This window comes from Pseudophryne corroboree, chromosome 12 (assembly GCF_028390025.1).
Source record: "Pseudophryne corroboree isolate aPseCor3 chromosome 12, aPseCor3.hap2, whole genome shotgun sequence".
NCBI lineage: Eukaryota > Metazoa > Chordata > Amphibia > Anura > Myobatrachidae > Pseudophryne > Pseudophryne corroboree.
In genome coordinates, this window is record NC_086455.1 from 121,569,143 (window position 1) to 121,593,616 (window position 24,474).

At 46.4% G+C, this 24,474-nt stretch overlaps 1 protein-coding gene and 1 pseudogene across 2 annotated transcripts in view; both read right to left on the reverse strand.

Moving 5' to 3' along the window:
• TBPL2 (TATA-box binding protein like 2) overlaps positions 1–8,938 on the reverse strand; it is a 45,244-nt gene extending 36,306 nt beyond the window's left edge. For both annotated transcript variants that reach the window (XM_063947246.1, XM_063947245.1), the window contains exon 1: positions 8,749–8,938. In XM_063947246.1, the coding sequence (XP_063803316.1) occupies positions 8,749–8,799 (51 nt within the window). In that variant the 5' untranslated portion in view covers positions 8,800–8,938. The remainder of the gene's footprint in view (positions 1–8,748) is intronic.
• A 4,070-nt stretch (positions 8,939–13,008) lies between these two features.
• LOC134981782 (5S ribosomal RNA) lies at positions 13,009–13,127 on the reverse strand (annotated as a pseudogene).
• Positions 13,128–24,474: the final 11,347 nt, after the last annotated feature.

Here is a 24,474-nt window from a genome sequence, read left to right on the forward strand (position 1 = left end):
CCCCACCCAAAAAGAAGCAATTAATCTCTCCTTGCACAAACTGGCTCTACAGAGGCAAGATGTCCACCTCATCATCATCCTCCGATATATCACCGTGTACATCCCCCTCCTCACAGATTATCAATTCGTCCCCACTGGAATCCACCATGTCAGCTCCCTGTGTACTTTGTGGAGGCAATTGCTGCTGGTCAATGTCTCCGCGGAGGAATTGATTATAATTCATTTTAATGAACATCATCTTCTCCACATTTTCTGGATGTAACCTCGTACGCCGATTGCTGACAAGGTGAGCGGCGGCACTAAACACTCTTTCGGAGTACACACTTGTGGGAGGGCAACTTAGGTAGAATAAAGCCAGTTTGTGCAAGGGCCTCCAAATTGCCTCTTTTTCCTGCCAGTATAAGTACGGACTGTGTGACGTGCCTACTTGGATGCGGTCACTCATATAATCCTCCACCATTCTATCAATGGTGATAGAATCATATGCAGTGACAGTAGACGACATGTCCGTAATGGTTGTCAGGTCCTTCAGTCCGGACCAGATGTCAGCATCAGCAGTCGCTCCAGACTGCCCTGCATCACCGCCAGCGGGTGGGCTCGGAATTCTGAGCCTTTTCCTCGCACCCCCAGTTGCGGGAGAATGTGAAGGAGGAGATGTTGACAGGTCGCGTTCCGCTTGACTTGACAATTTTCTCACCAGCAGGTCTTTTAAACCCAGCAGACTTGTGTGCGCCGGAAAGAGAGATCCAAGGTAGGTTTTAAATCTAGGATCGAGCACGGTGGCCAAAATGTAGTGCTCTGATTTCAACAGATTGACCACCCGTGAATCCTTGTTAAGCGAATTAAGGGCTCCATCCACAAGTCCCACATGCCTAGCGGAATCGCTCTGTCTTAGCTCCTCCTTCAATGTCTCCAGCTTCTTCTGCAAAAGCCTGATGAGGGGAATGACCTGACTCAGGCTGGCAGTGTCTGAACTGACTTCACGTGTGGCAAGTTCAAAGGGCATCAGAACTTTGCACAACGTTGAAATCATTCTCCACTGCGCTTGAGACAGGTGCATTCCACCTCCTATATCGTGGTCAGTTGTATAGGCTTGAATGGCCTTTTGCTGCTCCTCCAACCTCTGAAGCATATAGAGGGTTGAATTCCACCTCGTTACCACCTCCTGCTTCAGATGATGGCAGGGCAGGTTCAGGCGTTTTTGGTGGTGCTCCAGTCTTCTGTACGTGCTGCCTGTACGCCGAAAGTGTCCCGCAATTTTTCTGGCCACCGCCAGCATCTCTTGCACGCCCCTGTCGTTTTTTAAAAAATTCTGCACCACCAAATTCAAGGTATGTGCAAAACATGGGACGTGCTGGAATTTGCCCAGATGTAATGCACGCACAATATTGCTGGCGTTGTCCGATGCCACAAATCCACAGGAGAGTCCAATTGGGGTAAGCCATTCCGCGATGATCTTCCTCAGTTGCCGTAAGAGGTTTTCAGCTGTGTGCGTATTCTGGAAACCGGTGATACAAAGCGTAGCCTGCCTAGGAACGAGTTGGCGTTTGCGAGATGCTGCTACTGGTGCCGCCGCTGCTGTTCTTGCGGCGGGAGTCCATACATCTACCCAGTGGGCTGTCACAGTCATATAGTCCTGACCCTGCCCTGCTCCACTTGTCCACATGTCCGTGGTTAAGTGGACATTGGGTACAGCTGCATTTTTTAGGACACTGGTGACTCTTTTTCTGAGGTCTGTGTACATTTTCGGTATCGCAACCCTAGAGAAATGGAACCTAGATGGTATTTGGTACCGGGGACACAGTACCTCCAACAAGTCTCTAGTTGGCTCTGCAGTAATGATGGATACCGGAACCACGTTTCTCACCACCCAGGATGTCAAGGCCTCAGTTATCCGCTTTGCAGTAGGATGACTGCTGTGATATTTAATCTTCCTCGCAAATGACTGTTGGACAGTCAATTGCTTGGTGGAAGTAGTAAAAGTGGTCTTACGACTTCCCCTCTGGGATGACCATCGACTCCCAGCAGCAACAACAGCAGCGCCAGCAGCAGTAGGCGTTACACGCAAGGATGCATCGGAGGAATCCCAGGCAGGAGAGGACTCGTCAGAATTGCCAGTGACATGGCCTGCAGGACTATTGGCATTCCTGGGGAAGGAGGAAATTGACACTGAGGGAGTTGGTGGGGTGGTTTGCGTGAGCTTGGTTACAAGAGGAAGGGATTTACTGGTCAGTGGAGTGCTTCCGCTGTCACCCAAAGTTTTTGAACTTGTCACTGACTTATTATGAATGCGCTGCAGGTGACGTATAAGGGAGGATGTTCCGAGGTGGTTAACGTCCTTACCCCTACTTATTACAGCTTGACAAAGGGAGCACACGGCTTGACACCTGTTGTCCGCATTTCTGGTGAAATACCTCCACACCGAAGAGCTGATTTTTTTGGTATTTTCTCCTGGCATGTCAACGGCCATATTCCTCCCACGGACAACAGGTGTCTCCCCGGGTGCCTGACTTAAACAAACCACCTCACCATCAGAATCCTCCTGGTCAATTTCCTCCCCAGCGCCAGCAACACCCATATCCTCCGCATCCTGGTGGACTTCAACACTGACATCTTCAATCTCACTATCAGGAACTGGACTGCGGGTGCTCCTTCCAGCACTTGCAGGGGGCGTGCAAATGGTGGAAGGCGCATGCTCTTCACATCCAGTGTTGGGAAGGTCAGGCATCGCAACCGACACAATTGGACTCTCCTTGTGGATTTGGGATTTCGAAGAACGCACAGTTCTTTGCTGTGCTTTTGCCAGCTTGAGTCGTTTCATTTTTCTAGCGAGAGGCTGAGTGCTTCCATCCTCATGTGAAGCTGAACCACTAGCCATGAACATAGGCCAGGGCCTCAGCCGTTCCTTGCCACTCCGTGTGGTAAATGGCATATTGGCAAGTTTACGCTTCTCCTCCGACAATTTTATTTTAGGTTTTGGAGTCTTTTTTTTTCTGATATTTGGTGTTTTGGATTTGACATGCTCTGTACTATGACATTGGGCATCGGCCTTGGCAGACGACGTTGCTGGCATTTCATCGTCTCGGCCATGACTAGTGGCAGCAGCTTCAGCACGAGGTGGAAGTGGATCTTGATCTTTCCCTAATTTTGGAACCTCAACTTTTTTGTTCTCCATATTTTATAGGCAGAACTAAAAGGCACCTCAGGTAAACAATGGAGATGGATGGATTGGATACTAGTATACTATATATACAATTATGGACGGACTGCCACGGTTAGGTGGTATAAAAAAACCACGGTATAAAAAAACCACGGCATAAAAAAACCACGGTATAAAAAAACCACGGTATAAAAACCACGGTATAAAAAAACCACGGTATAAAAAAACCACGGTATAAAAAAAACCACGGTATAAAAAAACCACGGTATAAAAAAACCACGGTATAAAAAAACCGCACTGTACACTGGTTGATAAAGAGATAGTAGTATACTCGTAACAATTAGGATGACACTATGACGGTATAAAGAATGAAAAAAAAACCACGGTTAGGTGGTAGGTATATAATAATAAATAATACAATTCTGGTCGGACGGACTGCCTGCCGTGTGCCGACACAGAGGTAGCCACAGCCGTGAACTACCGCACTGTACACTGGTTGATAAAGAGATAGTAGTATACTCGTAACAATTAGGATGACACTATGACGGTATAAAGAATGAAAAAAAAACCACGGTTAGGTGGTAGGTATATAATAATAAATAATACAATTCTGGTCGGACGGACTGCCTGCCGTGTGCCGACACAGAGGTAGCCACAGCCGTGAACTACCGCACTGTACACTGGTTGATAAAGAGATAGTAGTATACTCGTAACAATTAGGATGACACTATGACGGTATAAAGAATGAAAAAAAAACCACGGTTAGGTGGTAGGTATATAATAATAAATAATACAATTCTGGTCGGACGGACTGCCTGCCGTGTGCCGACACAGAGGTAGCCACAGCCGTGAACTACCGCACTGTACACTGGTTGATAAAGAGATAGTAGTATACTCGTAACAATTAGGATGACACTATGACGGTATAAAGAATGAAAAAAAAACCACGGTTAGGTGGTAGGTATATAATAATAAATAATACAATTCTGGTCGGACGGACTGCCTGCCGTGTGCCGACACAGAGGTAGCCACAGCCGTGAACTACCGCACTGTACACTGGTTGATAAAGAGATAGTAGTATACTCGTAACAATTAGGATGACACTATGACGGTATAAAGAATGAAAAAAAAACCACGGTTAGGTGGTAGGTATATAATAATAAATAATACAATTCTGGTCGGACGGACTGCCTGCCGTGTGCCGACACAGAGGCAGCCACAGCCGTGAACTACCGCACTGTACACTGGTTGATAAAGAGATAGTAGTATACTCGTAACAATTAGGATGACACTATGACGGTATAAAGAATGAAAAAAAAACCACGGTTAGGTGGTAGGTATATAATAATAAATAATACAATTCTGGTCGGATGGACTGCCTGCCGTGTGCCGACACAGAGGCAGCCACAGCCGTGAACTACCGCACTGTACACTGGTTGATAAAGAGATAGTAGTATACTCGTAACAATTAGGATGACACTATGACGGTATAAAGAATGAAAAAAAAACCACGGTTAGGTGGTAGGTATATAATAATAAATAATACAATTCTGGTCGGACGGACTGCCTGCCGTGTGCCGACACAGAGGCAGCCACAGCCGTGAACTACCGCACTGTACACTGGTTGATAAAGAGATAGTAGTATACTCGTAACAATTAGGATGACACTATGACGGTATAAAGAATGAAAAAAAAACCACGGTTAGGTGGTAGGTATATAATAATAAATAATACAATTCTGGTCGGACGGACTGCCTGCCGTGTGCCGACACAGAGGTAGCCACAGCCGTGAACTACCGCACTGTACACTGGTTGATAAAGAGATAGTAGTATACTCGTAACAATTAGGATGACACTATGACGGTATAAAGAATGAAAAAAAAACCACGGTTAGGTGGTAGGTATATAATAATAAATAATACAATTCTGGTCGGACGGACTGCCTGCCGTGTGCCGACACAGAGGTAGCCACAGCCGTGAACTACCGCACTGTACACTGGTTGATAAAGAGATAGTAGTATACTCGTAACAATTAGGATGACACTATGACGGTATAAAGAATGAAAAAAAAACCACGGTTAGGTGGTAGGTATATAATAATAAATAATACAATTCTGGTCGGACGGACTGCCTGCCGTGTGCCGACACAGAGGTAGCCACAGCCGTGAACTACCGCACTGTACACTGGTTGATAAAGAGATAGTAGTATACTCGTAACAATTAGGATGACACTATGACGGTATAAAGAATGAAAAAAAAACCACGGTTAGGTGGTAGGTATATAATAATAAATAATACAATTCTGGTCGGACGGACTGCCTGCCGTGTGCCGACACAGAGGTAGCCACAGCCGTGAACTACCGCACTGTACACTGGTTGATAAAGAGATAGTAGTATACTCGTAACAATTAGGATGACACTATGACGGTATAAAGAATGAAAAAAAAACCACGGTTAGGTGGTAGGTATATAATAATAAATAATACAATTCTGGTCGGACGGACTGCCTGCCGTGTGCCGACACAGAGGTAGCCACAGCCGTGAACTACCGCACTGTACACTGGTTGATAAAGAGATAGTAGTATACTCGTAACAATTAGGATGACACTATGACGGTATAAAGAATGAAAAAAAAACCACGGTTAGGTGGTAGGTATATAATAATAAATAATACAATTCTGGTCGGACGGACTGCCTGCCGTGTGCCGACACAGAGGTAGCCACAGCCGTGAACTACCGCACTGTACACTGGTTGATAAAGAGATAGTAGTATACTCGTAACAATTAGGATGACACTATGACGGTATAAAGAATGAAAAAAAAACCACGGTTAGGTGGTAGGTATATAATAATAAATAATACAATTCTGGTCGGACGGACTGCCTGCCGTGTGCCGACACAGAGGTAGCCACAGCCGTGAACTACCGCACTGTACACTGGTTGATAAAGAGATAGTAGTATACTCGTAACAATTAGGATGACACTATGACGGTATAAAGAATGAAAAAAAAAACCACGGTTAGGTGGTAGGTATATAATAATAAATAATACAATTCTGGTCGGACGGACTGCCTGCCGTGTGCCGACACAGAGGTAGCCACAGCCGTGAACTACCGCACTGTACACTGGTTGATAAAGAGATAGTAGTATACTCGTAACAATTAGGATGACACTATGACGGTATAAAGAATGAAAAAAAAACCACGGTTAGGTGGTAGGTATATAATAATAAATAATACAATTCTGGTCGGACGGACTGCCTGCCGTGTGCCGACACAGAGGTAGCCACAGCCGTGAACTACCGCACTGTACACTGGTTGATAAAGAGATAGTAGTATACTCGTAACAATTAGGATGACACTATGACGGTATAAAGAATGAAAAAAAAACCACGGTTAGGTGGTAGGTATATAATAATAAATAATACAATTCTGGTCGGACGGACTGCCTGCCGTGTGCCGACACAGAGGTAGCCACAGCCGTGAACTACCGCACTGTACACTGGTTGATAAAGAGATAGTAGTATACTCGTAACAATTAGGATGACACTATGACGGTATAAAGAATGAAAAAAAAAACCACGGTTAGGTGGTAGGTATATAATAATAAATAATACAATTCTGGTCGGACGGACTGCCTGCCGTGTGCCGACACAGAGGTAGCCACAGCCGTGAACTACCGCACTGTACACTGGTTGATAAAGAGATAGTAGTATACTCGTAACAATTAGGATGACACTATGACGGTATAAAGAATGAAAAAAAAACCACGGTTAGGTGGTAGGTATATAATAATAAATAATACAATTCTGGTCGGACGGACTGCCTGCCGTGTGCCGACACAGAGGTAGCCACAGCCGTGAACTACCGCACTGTACACTGGTTGATAAAGAGATAGTAGTATACTCGTAACAATTAGGATGACACTATGACGGTATAAAGAATGAAAAAAAAACCACGGTTAGGTGGTAGGTATATAATAATAAATAATACAATTCTGGTCGGACGGACTGCCTGCCGTGTGCCGACACAGAGGTAGCCACAGCCGTGAACTACCGCACTGTACACTGGTTGATAAAGAGATAGTAGTATACTCGTAACAATTAGGATGACACTATGACGGTATAAAGAATGAAAAAAAAACCACGGTTAGGTGGTAGGTATATAATAATAAATAATACAATTCTGGTCGGACGGACTGCCTGCCGTGTGCCGACACAGAGGTAGCCACAGCCGTGAACTACCGCACTGTACACTGGTTGATAAAGAGATAGTAGTATACTCGTAACAATTAGGATGACACTATGACGGTATAAAGAATGAAAAAAAAACCACGGTTAGGTGGTAGGTATATAATAATAAATAATACAATTCTGGTCGGACGGACTGCCTGCCGTGTGCCGACACAGAGGTAGCCACAGCCGTGAACTACCGCACTGTACACTGGTTGATAAAGAGATAGTAGTATACTCGTAACAATTAGGATGACACTATGACGGTATAAAGAATGAAAAAAAAACCACGGTTAGGTGGTAGGTATATAATAATAAATAATACAATTCTGGTCGGACGGACTGCCTGCCGTGTGCCGACACAGAGGTAGCCACAGCCGTGAACTACCGCACTGTACTGTGTCTGCTGCTAATATAGACTGGTTGATATTTAAAGAGATATTAGTAGTATACAACAATACTATACTGGTGGTCAGGCACTGGTCACCACTCCTGCAGCAAAAGTGTGCACTGTTAATTAATATAATTGTACTCCTGGCTCCTGCTAACAACCTGCAGTGCTCCCCAGTCTCCCCCACAATTAATTATAAGCTTTTAATTTATACATTGATGACTGTGCAGCACACTGGGCTGAGCTGAGTGCACACAGACTGAGTCACACTGTGTGACTGACTGTGCTGTGTATCGTTTTTTTTTTCAGGCAGAGAACGGATATAGCAGAGAGAAGTGAACGGATATATTATATTAAATAAAAGTTAACTAGCAACTGCACTGGTCACTGACTGTGGTAAACTAACTCTGTCTGCGACTCTGCACAATCTCTCTCTATCTAATCTATCTATCTCTATTCTAATGGAGAGGGACGCCAGACACGTCCTCTCCCTATCAATCTCAATGCACGAGTGAAAATGGCGGCGACGCGCGGCTCCTTATATAGAATCCGAGTCTCGCGAGAATCCGACAGCGTCATGATGACGTTCGGGCGCGCTCGGGTTAACCGAGCAAGGCGGGAAGATCCGAGTCGCTCGGACCCGTGGAAAAAAAAGTGAAGTTCGTGCGGGTTCGGATTCAAAGAAACCGAACCCGCTCATCTCTAGTTTAGGCACGATTGCCGGGATTCCCTGCGCTAGCATATCATACGTGTTTATATATTTATTTTTAGAAAATCTTGACCATGACACTTAATCATACAATCTAATTGGATGTAATTCTATTGTAAGGAATCATGCTGCTACAACAACATAACCTTCCCCTACTGCCTGAGATAACATCCACATTACCTGCTAAGCACCGTACATATGAAATAGCTGGTTGTAAGTATTATTTTCTGTATCTAAATATAATATGCAACATTTACCTCAGCTTCACATTGATCTAAGTATCTCTCCAGGGAAGATTCTCCATCCATTTTACAAGTCTTCTAAACCCAGCATGAATTCACTCACAATGAATAAAACTCCCATGATGCATCATTTCAAACCTTGGTTGCACAGGTAGGCAGGATTGCACCATTGCAATGGTTACACACAGAGCAGATTACTTGCTAGCTTCACCTGGGCAGAGCTGCACCTCAGGGTCAATCCAAACACCACTCTAGTTGAAAATAAAAGCCAGCAATGTGAATCAGCTAAGCAGGGAAGGTAATGAAAGTGTCATGCTCCTTGACTGACATGATTCTTTGTACTGTTTCTGGGGCTATTACTTTGGTTTTGCAGAACTCCATCATGGTGCTAGAAGTGGTAGCAAACTGTTTATGTGCCAGAACAAATTGCAGATTTATATTAAGAATGCCAGGTTAGCCTTGCTAACCAGGAGTTATTATTTTACTGTATACGTACATTTTCTCTTACGTCATAGAGGATGCTGGGGTTCCATTTAGTACCATGGGGTATAGTCGGGTCCATTGGGAGCCACAGGCACTTTAAGAGTTTAACAGTGTGGGCTGGCTACTCCCTCTATGCTCCTCCTACCAGACTCAGTTTAGAAAATATGCCCGGAGGAGCCGGTCACAACCAGGGGAGCTCCTAGGAGTTTTCTTAGTTTTATTGTTTTCTAGAGTTTTGTTATTTTACAGGCAGGCTGCTGGCAACAGCCTCCCTGCTTCATGGGACTTGAGGGGGGAGTAGGATCCAACCCTTGAGGTTAATGGCCCCTATCTCCACTGACAGGACACTGAGCTCCTGAGGGTGATGATTGTTAGCCGCCCGAGGCAACCGCTCACTCCCGCAGCATGCTGCCACCCCCTAACAGAACCAGAAGAAAGAAGAGTGGTGAATCTGATGCCGGAGTCCCGGTAAGCGGGTCCCCGGTGGGAATGGTGGCACAATGGTGGGAACGTAGCTCTGACAGGCTGCGTTCCGGAAGGCTCAGCGGCACACTGTGTACGGCGCTGTGAGGGGCGTCCTGGGCCAGCGCGATACCCTACACTGGTCAAACATAGCTTTCAAAGTCTAACCCACTGTTTACTGCAAAAATTACCTCAGGCCAGTATAATCTCTAAGTGCGGGAAAACGCGCCATTACAGGGGGCGGAGCTTCTCCTCAGAGCGGATCCAGCACTAACCAGTGCCATATTCTCCCTGCAGACACACGCTGACAGGGAACGCTGTCCTTCACATAACTACACTGAGGTAAAAGGTGTTTTAAAAGGGGGGATTGATATTATGTACTAGCTACCCTGTTAAGGTTACACTAGTCAGCGGGGTTTTTATCTTTATAAAAGCCTATAAGGGCGCGCTGTGGCTAGCTTCTTGTGCTCTGTGACTCTCTGAAGATATTTGGGGGGGGGGGGGGGGGGGTACTGTGTTGACATTTTCCTGTGTATGTGTAATCTACTTTACCATGTTTAAGGGACTTTGTCCTGTACTGCAGAATGTGTATCTTCTCCTGGGGAGTCTATACTATGCTCAAAACTGTACACATCTCAGGCTTCGTGGCAGATTCCCCTGGGGTGGCTTCCATAAGGTGTACTTTAAGAATATATTGCTTCCAATATATCCCATACTGGGTAGAAGCCGCAGTTTTGAGAAAAGTGGGGTTTCAAATACCACTGCTGTGCATCTCACCCCATCTCCGTACCCTTGAAAGCGTACACTTGCCCATATAATGCATATATATGAGGGCTCCAACATATGTTTGAGGCTATTAGGGATGAGCAATATTATTATATGTATATAATGAATGCCTTCCCACTGTGTAGGGCGTTGAACTCCTTATTTGGGAAAACCTGAGTACACCCAGATTTATTATCCACATCCCTATAGAGCAGTGATTTTCAACCTTTTTAATTTTTTTTTACTCGCGGCACACCGAACAATATTTTAAAATTCCCAAGGCACACCATCAGTTCCCCACAGGAAAAAAAAACCCACACATTGGCCCTCACAGTAAATAAAATTCCACACATACATTGGCCTACACAGAAAAAACAATCACATTGCTCCCCACATAAATCATGTTGCTCCCTACATAAATCCTATTGCTCCCCACAGAAATCAATCCCATTGCTCCCCACATAAATCCTATTGCTCCGCACATGAATTATTCACATTGTTCTCCCCATAAATCCATAAATCCTTATTTTCCCCACATAAATCCTATTGAAATCCTTTTGTTCCCCACAGGAGAAATAAAATTACAAAATATTAGCCCCTACCGGTCAGCTGTCCTCCTCCCTGTCCCTCAGTGGTGGGGGTTGTTCATAGTGGATTGCTGCGAATACTGAGCAGCGGGCGGTCGGGCAGGTGTGGATGTGGATGGGCAAGGAAAGCTGTGTATGCAGGTGAGAACTGGAAGATGTGTATGCAGGCGGGTGGGTTGACTGGGTGGTGATACGCGGCGGCCGTGACCTATGATATCACACCGCCTTCAAGGTATAGGTCACGGCCAGAGCACGACTGATCTTCTAAGAAGAGCCTGGGCCAACAGTTCACTCTGAAGGTGCAGGAAGCTGCTCTGGCTCCACGGCACACCTTGCAACTGGTCACGGCACACTGGTTGAAAAACCTGCTATAGAGTGTCTAAGTTGTCAAATATGGTTGTCTTACCTGTCCCTGGTACAACATCCATAAAGGCTGATCACCTATTGAGACTAATCTCTAATACTGTACACTGCTGCAGGTGTGACTCAGAGACCCACTTTTGCGTACACCTCTGGGGCTATTGTAACGTGGTCAGGCTCCTTACTTAATGATTTAGATTCTATGTGTAGAAGTGACTTGTACTTATTTCTGTGTCACATACAGGATTCTACAGGCTTCACGGCGAGCCGCCATGAAGGAGATTGACCTGCATAACGCAGGGACCACTGCTCTGGCAGTTTCGACATGCAGGGGACGGTGGCTACACCAATGGACTGCAGGATGTCCTGATGCCTGTCCGGGTATTGGTTCATCAGTGCACTCGCCTTCTGAGGAAGTTGGTTGCCTACTAAGAGGCTCAACAGTATGGAAGATTCCTTGCATGGTCTTTCCCACTGGATCTCCTGGTCTTATGATTAGGATCTCATTTTCACATGCACCAGCGGATACGCCTGTTGCCGAAAGCCAGAATTTCACTCCTCTGGTGGCTGCAAACATCTCACCTACTCGAGGGCCGCAGGTTCGGGATTCAGAATTGGATTAATCTAACCACAGATGCAAGTCTCAGGGGTTGGGAAGCAGTCGCTCAGGGGGAAAACTTCCAAGGAAAGCGGTCAGTTCAGGTATCTCTCCTTCCAATAAACATTCTGGATCTGAAGGCCGTGTACAACGACCTTCTACAAGCGGCACATCTTCTGCGAGATCAAGCCGTTCAGGTTCAGTGGGACAACGTCACAGCGGTGTCCTGCATAAACGGGCAGGGCGAAATGAAGAGCAGGGCTGCAATGTCAGAGGTGACAAGAATCCTCATCTGGGCAGAGAAGCATGCGCGGGTGCTGTCAGCAGTCTTCATTCCGGGAGTGGACAACTGGGAAGCAGACTCCCTCAGCTGACACAATCTCCATCCAGGAGAATGGGGCCTCCACCCGGAGGTATTCGCAGAGGTAACAAGGTGTACCTCAGATAGACATGATGGCCTCTCGCCTCAACGAGAAGCTTTGGAGATACTGTTCCAGGTCACGAGCCCCACAAGCAGTTGCGGTGGACGCCCTGATAACTCCGTGGGTGTCCCAGTCAGTGTATGTGTTCCCTCCACTTCCACTCATCCCATGGATTCTCAAGCTAATAAACAGAACAAGAGTTCAGGTGATCCTCATTGCTCCGGACTGACTGACCAAGAAGTGCTTGGTACACGGATCTTCTGGAGTTACTGCTGGAAGATCCAAGGCATCTTCCTCTTCACGAGGACCTTCTGCAACAGGGGCCGTTCGCTTATCAAGACTTACCACTGCTACGTTTGACGGCTAAGATCTGGGGGTAAATTTACTAAGATGGGAGTTCTATTTAAGATGGGATGTTGCCCATGGAAACCAATCAGATTCCAGGTATTATCTGCTAGAAGGTGCTAAATAAATGAGAAGTAATTTTCAATGTAAACCCACTAAAACTTGGGAGGATCGTTCTGTTAGTTCTAATGAAAGAAGAAAAAAGGAAAATAAGGTTGAAAAGTAAGGGAATGTTCCTGCTGCTTTCCAACCAAGTTTACTGCACCTGGTGTTCCTTGGCAGTCTCCCAAACAAGTACTGACCAGGCCTTCCAGAGCTTAGCTTCCAAGATCAGACGAGAGTAGGCGTCTCCTGTGGAGTATGGCCGTAAACAGTTGGATGAGTGAGTACTTATTCCTAGTAAACAGAGATGTGCTTCTGCTGTCCAGAGCTGGGGCTTCCGCAGAAATTGGTCACCACCACCGTGGTGAGAAGAACTGGATGAGAGAGCACATGGGCACAGATGTGCAGGAGTGTAAGGAAAGAAAATAATAGCAAATAATGCCATATTGGCATTTATTGCTATTATTTTCTTTCCTTACACTCCTGCACATCTGTGCTCTGGAAGGCCTGGTCAGTACTTGTTTGAGAGACTGCCAAAGAACACCAGGTGCAGTAAACTTGGTTGGAAAGCAGCAGGAACATTTCCTTAATCTTCAACCTTATTTCCCTTTTTTCTTCTTTCATTAGAACTAACAGAACGATCCTCCCAAGTTTTACAGGTGTACTTTCCCACAAACTTGCTGTGTCTCAACACCACCTCTTCATGACTTAAACCACTATCTGTTGGTCATCACTAATTTCCTATCAACTCAGCAGACTATACACTCTTGTCTAATCCGCTGCATTAAAATGCCTATGGTGACACCACTGTTAGACATCTATACAGGTGGTGGATCAACACCACATTAGGCAACAAACCTTTCAATCTATTGGTGCTCAGATTAACCCATGGGATATCAGCTTTGGTATAGACCCCATGGCCCTTTGGGAGTCCCCAGCATCCTCTAGGATGTAAGAGAAAATAGGATTTTAATACCTACCGGTAAATCCTTTTCTCCTAGTCCGCACAGGATGCTGGGCGCCCGTCCCAGTGCGGACTGTTATTTGCAGTTGTATTGATAATCATTGTTTTCTGTTACACGACGGTTGTGTATCGGTTATATTCAGCTTGTTGCTGTTTTTAGTTCAGACTGTTAACTGGTATTGCATGAAAGCCATGTTGTACGGTGTGTTGTGGTGTGAGCTGGTGTATTTCTCACCCTTGGTTAACAAAAATCCTTTTCCTCGAAATGTCCGTCTCCCTGGGCACAGTTCCTATAACTGAGGTCTGGAGGAGGGGCATAGAGGGAGGAGCCAGTTCACACCCATTCAAAGTCTTATACTGTGCCCATGTCTCCTGCGGATCCCATATAAATCCCATGGTCCTTTTGGAGTCCCCAGCATCCTCTACGGACTAGGAGAAAAGGATTTACCGGTAGGTATTAAAATCCTATTTTTCCAGTGGGAGGACAGCTTGCCTGACTGTAGCCATCTCCAGTTCCTGGATAAAGATTACTTAGTTTTCAGTGGGATAAAAAAAACAAACTAGAAAGTCCCACCTTTCAGGAGGTACAGGGGACTTGGGGATAAGAGTTCAGGAGCCAGAGCAATCCTTAGATAAATATATAAAACCGCATCCCAGGCGTGTGGAGCTATAGCAGGGACCGGCTGCTGGAAGGCTGATATCTCTGGTTCTGGGCAAGGTTGAGACAGGCGGACAGTGTCAACCGAAAGGGGAGAGTCCCAGCATTTGGATTATTCCCTCAGACAAACTCAAAGTAAGAAAGAACCTGAGTTATCTGTCTGGGAAGAGCAATTAACAAGTTTAGATAGGGACCACTGCTTTGAAGTAAGATATCTCTGGTTCCCCAGGTCCGATTTTCAAAAATCTGGTACCCCTGGAAAGAGGGGAACCTCAGCTATCAGCCTAGGGCCCTTATACTCGTGGGGCCCTTGGGAAAGAGCCCATTGAGCCCATACGAAAAGACGGCCCTGCAGACCAGCCCAAATGGGGGAATAGCCAGCAGTGACGTAATGTATATGTTACATGGAGATGCGGTTACACTGCCGGCAGTCGGGATTCCAGCAGTCAGGATACAGATGCCGGAATCCCGGTCATTGACAATGCCGACAGCCGGAATCCCAGCTAACAGGGGCTATTCCCACTCGTGGGTGTCCATGACACCCACGTTACATGTAGGTTACTGGTGCAGTCCTGCCCATGGAGTTCTGCAACTGAAAGTTTTATCCATTTGAAGATCTAGCTTACAGGTAAGTATTGTGTAATATATTCTACACATTCTTCCAGTTTTCTACATTCATAAGTATTGCTGAGAACATTTTACTACATTTTTATTTCTTTTGTTACTAAAAAGGTGTTTAGCACATGTAATTAGCTGCCATATTATCTGTAGATGTTTTGGGAGTTTTGCAATACCTGTAATAAAATTGGTGGTGAATGATAATGTTGTGCTTCGGGGTGTTGTGCTCCTGTCTGGATATCGAGGTCTGACCCATAAATCTACACCTGTAGGTCTCTCACGCACAATGGGAGCACTTTAGAAAACAAATCTAATCATGAAAAAATTAATTTATATTAAGTAATTTTGGTCATTACTTAATTTCCGTGTCTAGAAATGACTACATGTATACACATGGATGGAGCCAACCATACAACAACCTCACTATGGGGGGTATTCATCAAAACTTGGAGAGAGAAAAAAAAACACTAAACTATCAGCTCCAAACTGTCAGTTTTCAAACACAGCCTGTAAAGTGAGAGTTAGAAGCTGATTACTTAGTGCTTTATCTCTGCACTTTATTCTCTTCATGCTTGGATAAATCCCCCCAGCACCCATTTCTAAAAATGTAACCAAATGATTATGTTGCAACTGCAGTTTTCTACGCATACCTCCCCAACATGACCCATTTCAGGCAAAATGCTCTGCTCCAGCACTTGCCTCTTCATTTGATTACCATCACCTGTGTAGAACTAGTTAATGGATGAGAAAAGTGTTTCACCACAGGTGATGACAATCATACCTTAAGGGGGAAGTCCAGGAACAGAGCATTTTGTCCCTCCTGGAGAGGTGTCATGGTGGGAGGTATGCCTATGTATTAACGGCCTAATGCAGGATATTTCACAGAAATTGGTCAGTACATGCTTAATATAGAACAGTTGATGATACTATACAGATACAGTTGCTTTTAAGAACTGAAACAGTCACATGTTTTGAACACACACATTTATTTTTTACACACACACACACATAGTATCCCTTATCCAAAATGCTTGGGACCAGAGGTATTTTGGAATAATTGCATACCATAATGAGATCTCATGGAAATGGGACCCAAGTCTAAGCACAGAATACACTTGTTTCACTTACACCTTATACACGCAGTCTGAAGGTAATTTTAGCATTGTGCATTAAAAAAAAGTGTGTGTGTACATTCACACAAGTCATTTGTTTCATTTACACCTTATACACACATCTTGAAGGTCATTTAATACAATATTTTTAATAACTTTGTATTAAACAAAGATTGTTTACATTGTGCCATCAGAAAACAAAGATTTAACTATCTCACTCAAAAAATTCCCTATTTCGGAATATTTGGATACGGGATACGTTTTGTTTTTTTATTATTATATTTATATATTTCATTAATATATTTATATGGTGTGATCAAGATCCTGGCAGTCGAAATCCCTACACCCAACAGAACTCCGAATGAGTAGTAAGATCCCGGTGCCGGAATCTCTACAGGCGCCATCCTGACTGTAAGTATCCCCGCAAATTGAGGTTTAGGCACGATTGCCGGGATTCCCTGCGCTAGCATATCATACGTGTTTATATATTTATTTTTAGAAAATCTTGACCATGACACTTAATCATACAATCTAATTGGATGTAATTCTATTGTAAGGAATCATGCTGCTACAACAACATAACCTTCCCCTACTGCCTGAGATAACATCCACATTACCTGCTAAGCACCATACATATGAAATAGCTGGTTGTAAGTATTATTTTCTGTATCTAAATATAATATGCAACATTTACCTCAGCTTCACATTGATCTAAGTATCTCTCCAGGGAAGATTCTCCATCCATTTTACAAGTCTTCTAAACCCAGCATGAATTCACTCACAATGAATAAAACTCCCATGATGCATCATTTCAAACCTTGGTTGCACAGGTAGGCAGGATTGCACCATTGCAATGGTTACACACAGAGCAGATTACTTGCTAGCTTCACCTGGGCAGAGCTGCAGCTCAGGGTCAATCCAAACACCACTCTAGTTGAAAATAAAAGCCAGCAATGTGAATCAGCTAAGCAGGGAAGGTAATGAAAGTATCATGCTCCTTGACTGACATGATTCTTTGTACTGTTTCTGGGGCTATTACTTTGGTTTTGCAGAACTCCATCATCGTGCTAGAAGCGGTAGCAAACTGTTTATGTGCCAGAACAAATTGCAGATTTATATTAAGAATGCCAGGTTAGCCTTGCTAACCAGGAGTTATTTTACTGTATACCTACATTTTCTCTTACGTCATAGAGGATACTGGGGTACCATTTAGTACCATGGGGTATAGTCGGGTCCATTGGGAGCCACAGGCACTTTAAGAGTTTAACAGTGTGGGCTGGCTACTCCCTCTATGCTCCTCCTACCAGACTCAGTTTAGAAAATGTGCCCGGAGGAGCCGGTCACAACCAGGGGAGCTCCTAGGAGTTTTCTTAGTTTTATTGTTTTCTAGAGTTTTGTTATTTTACAGGCAGGCTGCTGGCAACAGCCTCCCTGCTTCATGGGACTTGAGGGGGGAGTAGGATCCAACCCTTGAGGTTAATGGCCCCATCTCCACTGACAGGACACTGAGCTCCTGAGGGTGATGATTGTTAGCCGCCCGAGGCAACCGCTCACTCCCGCAGCATGCTGCCACCCCCTAACAGAACCAGAAGAAAGAAGAGTGGTGAATCTGACGCCGGAGTCCCGGTAAGCGGGTCCCCGGCGGGAATGGCGGCACAATGGTGGGAGCGTAGCTCTGACAGGCTGCATTCCGGAAGGCTCAGCGGCACACTGTGTACGGCGCTGTGAGGGGCGTCCTGGGCCAGCGCGATACCCTACACTGGTCAAACATAGCTTTCAAAGTCTAACCCACTGTTTGCTGCAAAAATTACCTCAGGCCAGTATAATCTCTAAGTGCGGGAAGACGCGCCATTACAGGGTGCGGAGCTTCTCCTCAGAGCGGATCCAGCACTAACCAGTGCCATTTTCTCCCTGCAGACACACGATGACAGGGAACGCTGTCCTTCACATAACTACACTGAGGTAAAAGGTGTTATAAAAGAGGGGAGGGATATTATGTACTAGCTACCCTGTTAAGGTTACGCTAGTCAGCGGGGGTTTTATCTTTATAAAAGCCTATAAGGGCGCGCTGTGGCTGGCTTCTTGTGCTCTGTGACTCTCTGAAGATATTTGGGGGGGGGGGGGACTGTGTTGACATTTTCCTGTGTATGTATAATCCACTTTACCATGTTTAAGGGACTTTGTCCTGTACTGCAGAATGTGTATCTTCTCCTGGGGAGTCTATACTATGCTCAAAACTGTACACATCTCAGGCTTCGTGGCAGATTCCCCTGGGGTGGCTTCCATAAGGTGTACTTTAAGAATATATTGCTTCCAATATATCCCATACTGGGTAGAAGCCGCAGTTTTGAGAAAAGTGGGGTTTCAAATCCCACTGCTGTGCCTCTCACTCCATCTCCGTACCCTTGAAAGCGTACACTTGCCCATATAATGCATATATATGAGGGCTCCAACATATGTTTGAGGCTATTAGGGATGAGCAATATTATTATATGTATATAATGAATGCCTTCCCACTGTGTAGCGTCTTCAAGGTATAGGTCACGGCCAGAGCACGACTGATCTTCTAAGAAGAGCCCGGGCCAACAGTTCACTCTGAAGGTGCAGGAAGCTGCTCTGGCTCCACGGCACACCTTGCAACTGGTCACGGCACACTGGTTGAAAAACCTGCTATAGAGTGTCTAAGTTGGCAAATATGGTTGTCTTACCTGTCCCTGGTACAACCTCCATAAAGGCTGATCACCTATTGAGACTAATCTCTAATACTGTACACTGCTGCAGGTGTGACTCAGAGACCCACTTTTGCGTACACCTCTGGGGCTATTGTAACGTGGTCAGGCTCCTTACTTGATGATTTAGATTCTATGTGTAGAAGTGACTTGTACTTGTTTCTGTGTCACATACAGGATTCTACAGGCTTCACGGCGAGACGCCATGAAGGAGATTGACCTGCATAACGCAGGGACCACTGCTCTGGCAGTTTCGACATGCAGGGGACGGTGGCTACACCAATGGACTGCAGGATGTCCTGATGCCTGTCCGGGTATTGGTTCATCAGTGGACTCACCTTCTGAGGAAGTTGGTTGCCTACTAAGAGGCTCAACAGTATGGAAGATTCCTTGCATGGTCTTTCCCACTGGATCTCCTGGTCTTATGATCAGGATCTCATTTTCACATGCACCAGCGGATACGCCTGTTGCCGAAAGCCAGAATTTCACTCCTCTGGTGGCTGCAAACGTCTCACCTACTCGAGGGCCGCAGGTTCGGGATTCAGAATTGGATTCATCTAACCACAGATGCAAGTCTCAGGGGTTGGGAAGCAGTCGCTCAGGGGGAAAACTTCCAAGGAAAGCGGTCAGTTCAGGTATCTCTCCTTCCAATAAACATTCTGGATCTGAAGGCCATGTACAACGACCTTCTACAAGCGGCACATCTTCTGCGAGATCAAGCCGTTCAGGTTCAGTGGGACAACGTCACAGCGGTGTCCTGCATAAACAGGCAGGGCGAAATGAAGAGCAGCGCTGCAATGTCAGAGGTGACAAGAATCCTCATCTGGGCAGAGAAGCATGCGCGGGCGCTGTCAGCAGTCTTCATTCCGAGAGTGGACAACTGGGAAGCAGACTTCCTCAGCTGACACAATCTCCATCCAGGAGAATGGGGCCTCCACCCGGAGGTATTCGCAGAGGTAACAAGCCGATGGTGTGTACCTCAGATGGACATGATGGCCTCTCGCCTCAACGAGAAGCTTTGGAGATACTGTTCCAGGTCACGAGCCCCACAAGCAGTTGCGGTGGACGCCCTGATAACTCCGTGTGTGTCCCAGTCAGTGTATGTGTTCCCTCCACTTCCACTCATCCCATGGATTCTCAAGCTAAAAAACAGAACAAGAGTTCAGGTGATCCTCATTGCTCCGGACTGACCAAGAAGTGCTTGGTACACGGATCTTCTGGAGTTATGGCTGGAAGATCCAAGGCATCTTCCTCTTCACGAGGACCTTCTGCAACAGGGGCCGTTCGCTTATCAAGACTTACCACTGCTACGTTTGACGGCTAAGATCTGGGGGTAAATTTACTAAGATGGGAGTTCTATTTAAGATGGGATGTTGCCCATGGAAACCAATCAGATTCCAGGTATTATCTGCTAGAAGGAGCTAAATAAATGAGAAGTAAAATCAGATTGGTTGCTATAGGCAACATCCCATTTTAAACAGAACTCCCATTTTAGTAAATTTACCCCCAGATCTTAGCTCGGAAGGGCATTCCGAAGAAAGTCATTCCTACCCTGATACAGCCTAGGAAGGGGGTAACGTCTAAACATTACCATCGCATTTGGAAAACGTACATGTCTTGGTGTGAATCCAAGAAGTTTCCTACGGTGGAGTTTCAACTAGGACGGTTACTCCTCTTTCTGCAAGCAGGTGTGGTTGTGGGCCTACGCTTGGGCTCCATAAAGGTCCATATTTTGTCCTTGTCCATTTTCTTCCAGAAACAATTGGCTGCTCTCCCTGAGATTCAGACTTTCTTGATAGGGATTCTGCACATCCAGCCACCCTTTGTGCCTCCTACGGCACCTTGGGATCTTAATGTGGTGCTGCAGTTCCTGCAGTCGGATTGGTTCGAGCCTTTACAGGAGGTGGATGTCGAGTTTCTAACTTGGAAGGTGGTCTCACTGTTGGCATTGGCACCTGCTCAGCGGTTGTCGAATTTAGGGGCATTGTCATGCAAGAGCCCCTACTTGTTTCTCCATGAAGATGGAGCTGAGCTCAAAACGCGTCATCAATTTCTTCCAAGGGTTGTGTCGGTTTTTCATATCACCAACCTATTGTGGTGCAAGTGGCTACTGACTTCTCAGTTACCTCACAGACCTTGGATGTTGTGAGGGCGTTGAAAGTTTCTGTGAAGAGGACTTCTCGTCACAGGTAGTCGGACTCTCTGTTTGTCCTTTATGGTCCCAACATGGTTGGGTGTCCTGCTTCTAAGCAGACATTTGCTCGCTGGATCGGGTTTATAATCCAGCATGCTTATTCTACGGCAGGCCTGCCGTGTCCAAGATCTGTTAAGGCCCACTCTACTCGTACAGTGGGTTGTTCCTGGGCAGCTGCCCGGGGTGTCTCGGCTTTGCAGCTTTGCCAACCAGCTGCTTGGTCGGGGTCGAACACGTTTGCTGAACTTCTACAAGTTCGATACTTTGGCCTCTGAGGACATATAGTTTGGTCACTCCATTCTGCAGGATCCTCAGCACTCTCCCTCTCGTACTGGGAGCTTTGGTACATCCCCATGGTACTAAATGGAACCCCAGCATCCTCTAGGACGAAAGAGAAAATAGGATTTTAATTACCTACCGGTAAATCCTTTTCTTGTAGTCCGTAGAGGATGCTGGGCGCCCGCCCAGTGCTTCGTTTTCCTGCGTTGCTACATGGCAGGGCCGGCGCTACCACTAGGCAGCTTTAGGCAGCTGCCTATGAGCGCCGGCCACTGGAGGGCGGCACAACATGCTGAAGATGATCAAAAGCCACATGCTGTAGTGTGCTCACACAGAAGCCGGGAAGCTACCTCCCAATGCTCTGCTGCCTGAGCTTACTTCCTGCATGGACAGGAACAGGAAGTCACTTGGTGCACATGTGACTGCACTGGAGGAACCTTCAGACGTGAGGAGCAGCAGCCCAGCAGGTCTTGCAGCCAGCCATACTATACGGGGGAGCACAGACTCGGGTACATTCTGCTGCTCATACAAGAGGGAAAGTGATAAATTTACCGTGTGCTGGGGAGGGGGTGGTATATTAGTGTGTGCTGGGAGGGGAGGTTTGGAGGTATATTAATGTGTGCAGGGGAGGGGGGTATATTAATGTGTGCAGTGGAGGGGGGGTATATTAATGTGTGCAGGGGAGGGGGGTATATTAATGTGTGCAGGGGAGGGGGGTATATTAATGTGGGGAGGGAGAGTATATTAATGTGTGCAGGGGAGGGGGGTATATTAATGTGTGCAGGGGAGGGTGGGTGGTATATTAATGTGTGCAGGGGAGGGGGGGTTTATTAATGTGTGCAGGGGAGGGTGGGTGGTATATTAATGTGTGCTGGGGAGGGGGGTATATTAATGTGTGTAGGAGAGGGTGGGTGGTATATTAATATGTGCAGGAGAGGGTGGGTGGTATATTAATGTGTGCTGGGGAGGGGGGTATATTAATGTGTGCAGGGGAGGGGGGTTTATTAATGTGTGCAGGGGAGGGGGGGTTTATTAATGTGTGCAGGGGAGGGGGGGTATATTAATGTGTGTAGGGGAGGGTGGGTGGTATATTAATATGTGCAGGAGAGGGTGGGTGGTATATTAATGTGTGCAGGGGAGGGGGGTTTATTAATGTGTGCAGGGGAGGGGGGTTTATTAATGTGTGCAGGGGAGGGTGGGTGGTATATTAATATGTGCAGGAGAGGGTGGGTGGTATATTAATATGTGCAGGAGAGGGTGGGTGGTATATTAATGTGTGCAGGGGAGGGGGGTTTATTAATGTGTGCAGGGGAGGGGGGTTTATTAATGTGTGCAGGGGAGGGTGGGTGGTATATTAATATGTGCAGGAGAGGGTGGGTGGTATATTAATGTGTGCAGGGGAGGGGGGTTTATTAATGTGTGCAGGGGAGGGGGGTTTATTAATATGTGCAGGGGAGGGTGTGTGGTATATTAATGTGTGCTGGGGAGGGGGTATATTAATGTGTGCAGGGGAGGGTGGGTGGTATATTAATATGTGCAGGAGAAGGTGGGTGGTATATTAATGTGTGCTGGGGAGGGGGGTATATTAATGTGTGCTGGGGAGGGTGGTATATTAATATGTGCAGGAGAGGGTGGGTGGTATCTTAATATGTGCAGGAGAGGGTGGGTGGTATCTTAATGTGTGCTGGGGAGGGTGGGTGGTATATTAATGTGTGCAGGGAAGGGTGGGTGGTATATTAATATGTGCAGGAGAGGGTGGGTGGTATATTAATGTGTGCTGGGGAGGGGGGGGGGTATATTAATGTATGCTGGGGAGGGGGGGGGGGTATATTAATGTGTGCTGGGGAGGGGGGTATATTAATGTGTGCTGGGGAGGGGGGTATATTAATGTGTGCAGGGGAGGGGGGGACGGTATATTAATGTGTGCAGGGGAGGGGGGATGGTAATGTGTGCAGGGGAGGGGGGGACGGTATATTAATGTGTGCAGGGGAGGGGGGTATATTAAAAATTTGTGTGGGGGGAGTGGCATATTAATGTGTTTTTCTCTGACGTCCTAAGTGGATGCTGGGACTCCGTAAGGACCATGGGGAATAGCGGCTCCGCAGGAGACTGGGCACAACTATAAAGAAAGCTTTAGGTCTAACTGGTGTGCACTGGCTCCTCCCACTATGACCCTCCTCCAGACTTCAGTTAGAATCTTCTGCCCGGCTGAGCTGGATGCACACTAGGGGCTCTCCTGAGCTCCTAGAAAGAAAGTATATTTAGGTTTTTTATTTTACAGTGAGATCTGCTGGCAACAGACTCACTGCAGTGAGGGACTAAGGGGAGAAGAAGCGAACCTACCTAACAGGTGGTAGTTTGGGCTTCTTAGGCTACTGGACACCATTAGCTCCAGAGGGATCGACCGCAGGACCCGACCTTGGTGTTCGTTCCTGGAGCCGCGCCGCCGTCCCCCTTACAGAGCCAGAAGCAACGAAGAGGTCCGGAAAATCGGCGGCAGAAGACTTCGGTCTTCACCAAGGTATCGCACAGCACTGCAGCTGTGCGCCATTGCTCCTCATGTACACCTCAGACTCCGGTCACTGATGGGTGCAGGGCGCTGGGGGGGGGGGGGGGGGCGCCCTGAGGGCAATATATGACACCTTGGCTGGCAAATCTACATCATATATAGTCCTAGAGGCTATATAGATGTAAAATTAACCAATTCCAGAAAAAGCGGGAGAAAGTCAGCCGAAAAAGGGGCGGGGCCATCTCCCTCAGCACACTGGCGCCATTTTTCCCTCACAGCTCCGCTGGAAGGAAGCTCCCTGGCTGTCCCCTGCAGTCTGAACACTACAGAAGGGTAAAAAAGAGAGGGGGGGCACTAAATTTAGGCGCAGTATAGATATATATATATATGATATATAAAAAAGCAGCTATAAGGGAAAACACTCATTTATAGTGGGATCCCTGTGTTATATAGCGCTCTGGTGTGTGCTGGCATACTCTCTCTCTGTCTCCCCAAAGGGCTTTGTGGGGTCCTGTCCTCTGTCAGAGCATTCCCTGTGTGTTTGCGGGGTGTCG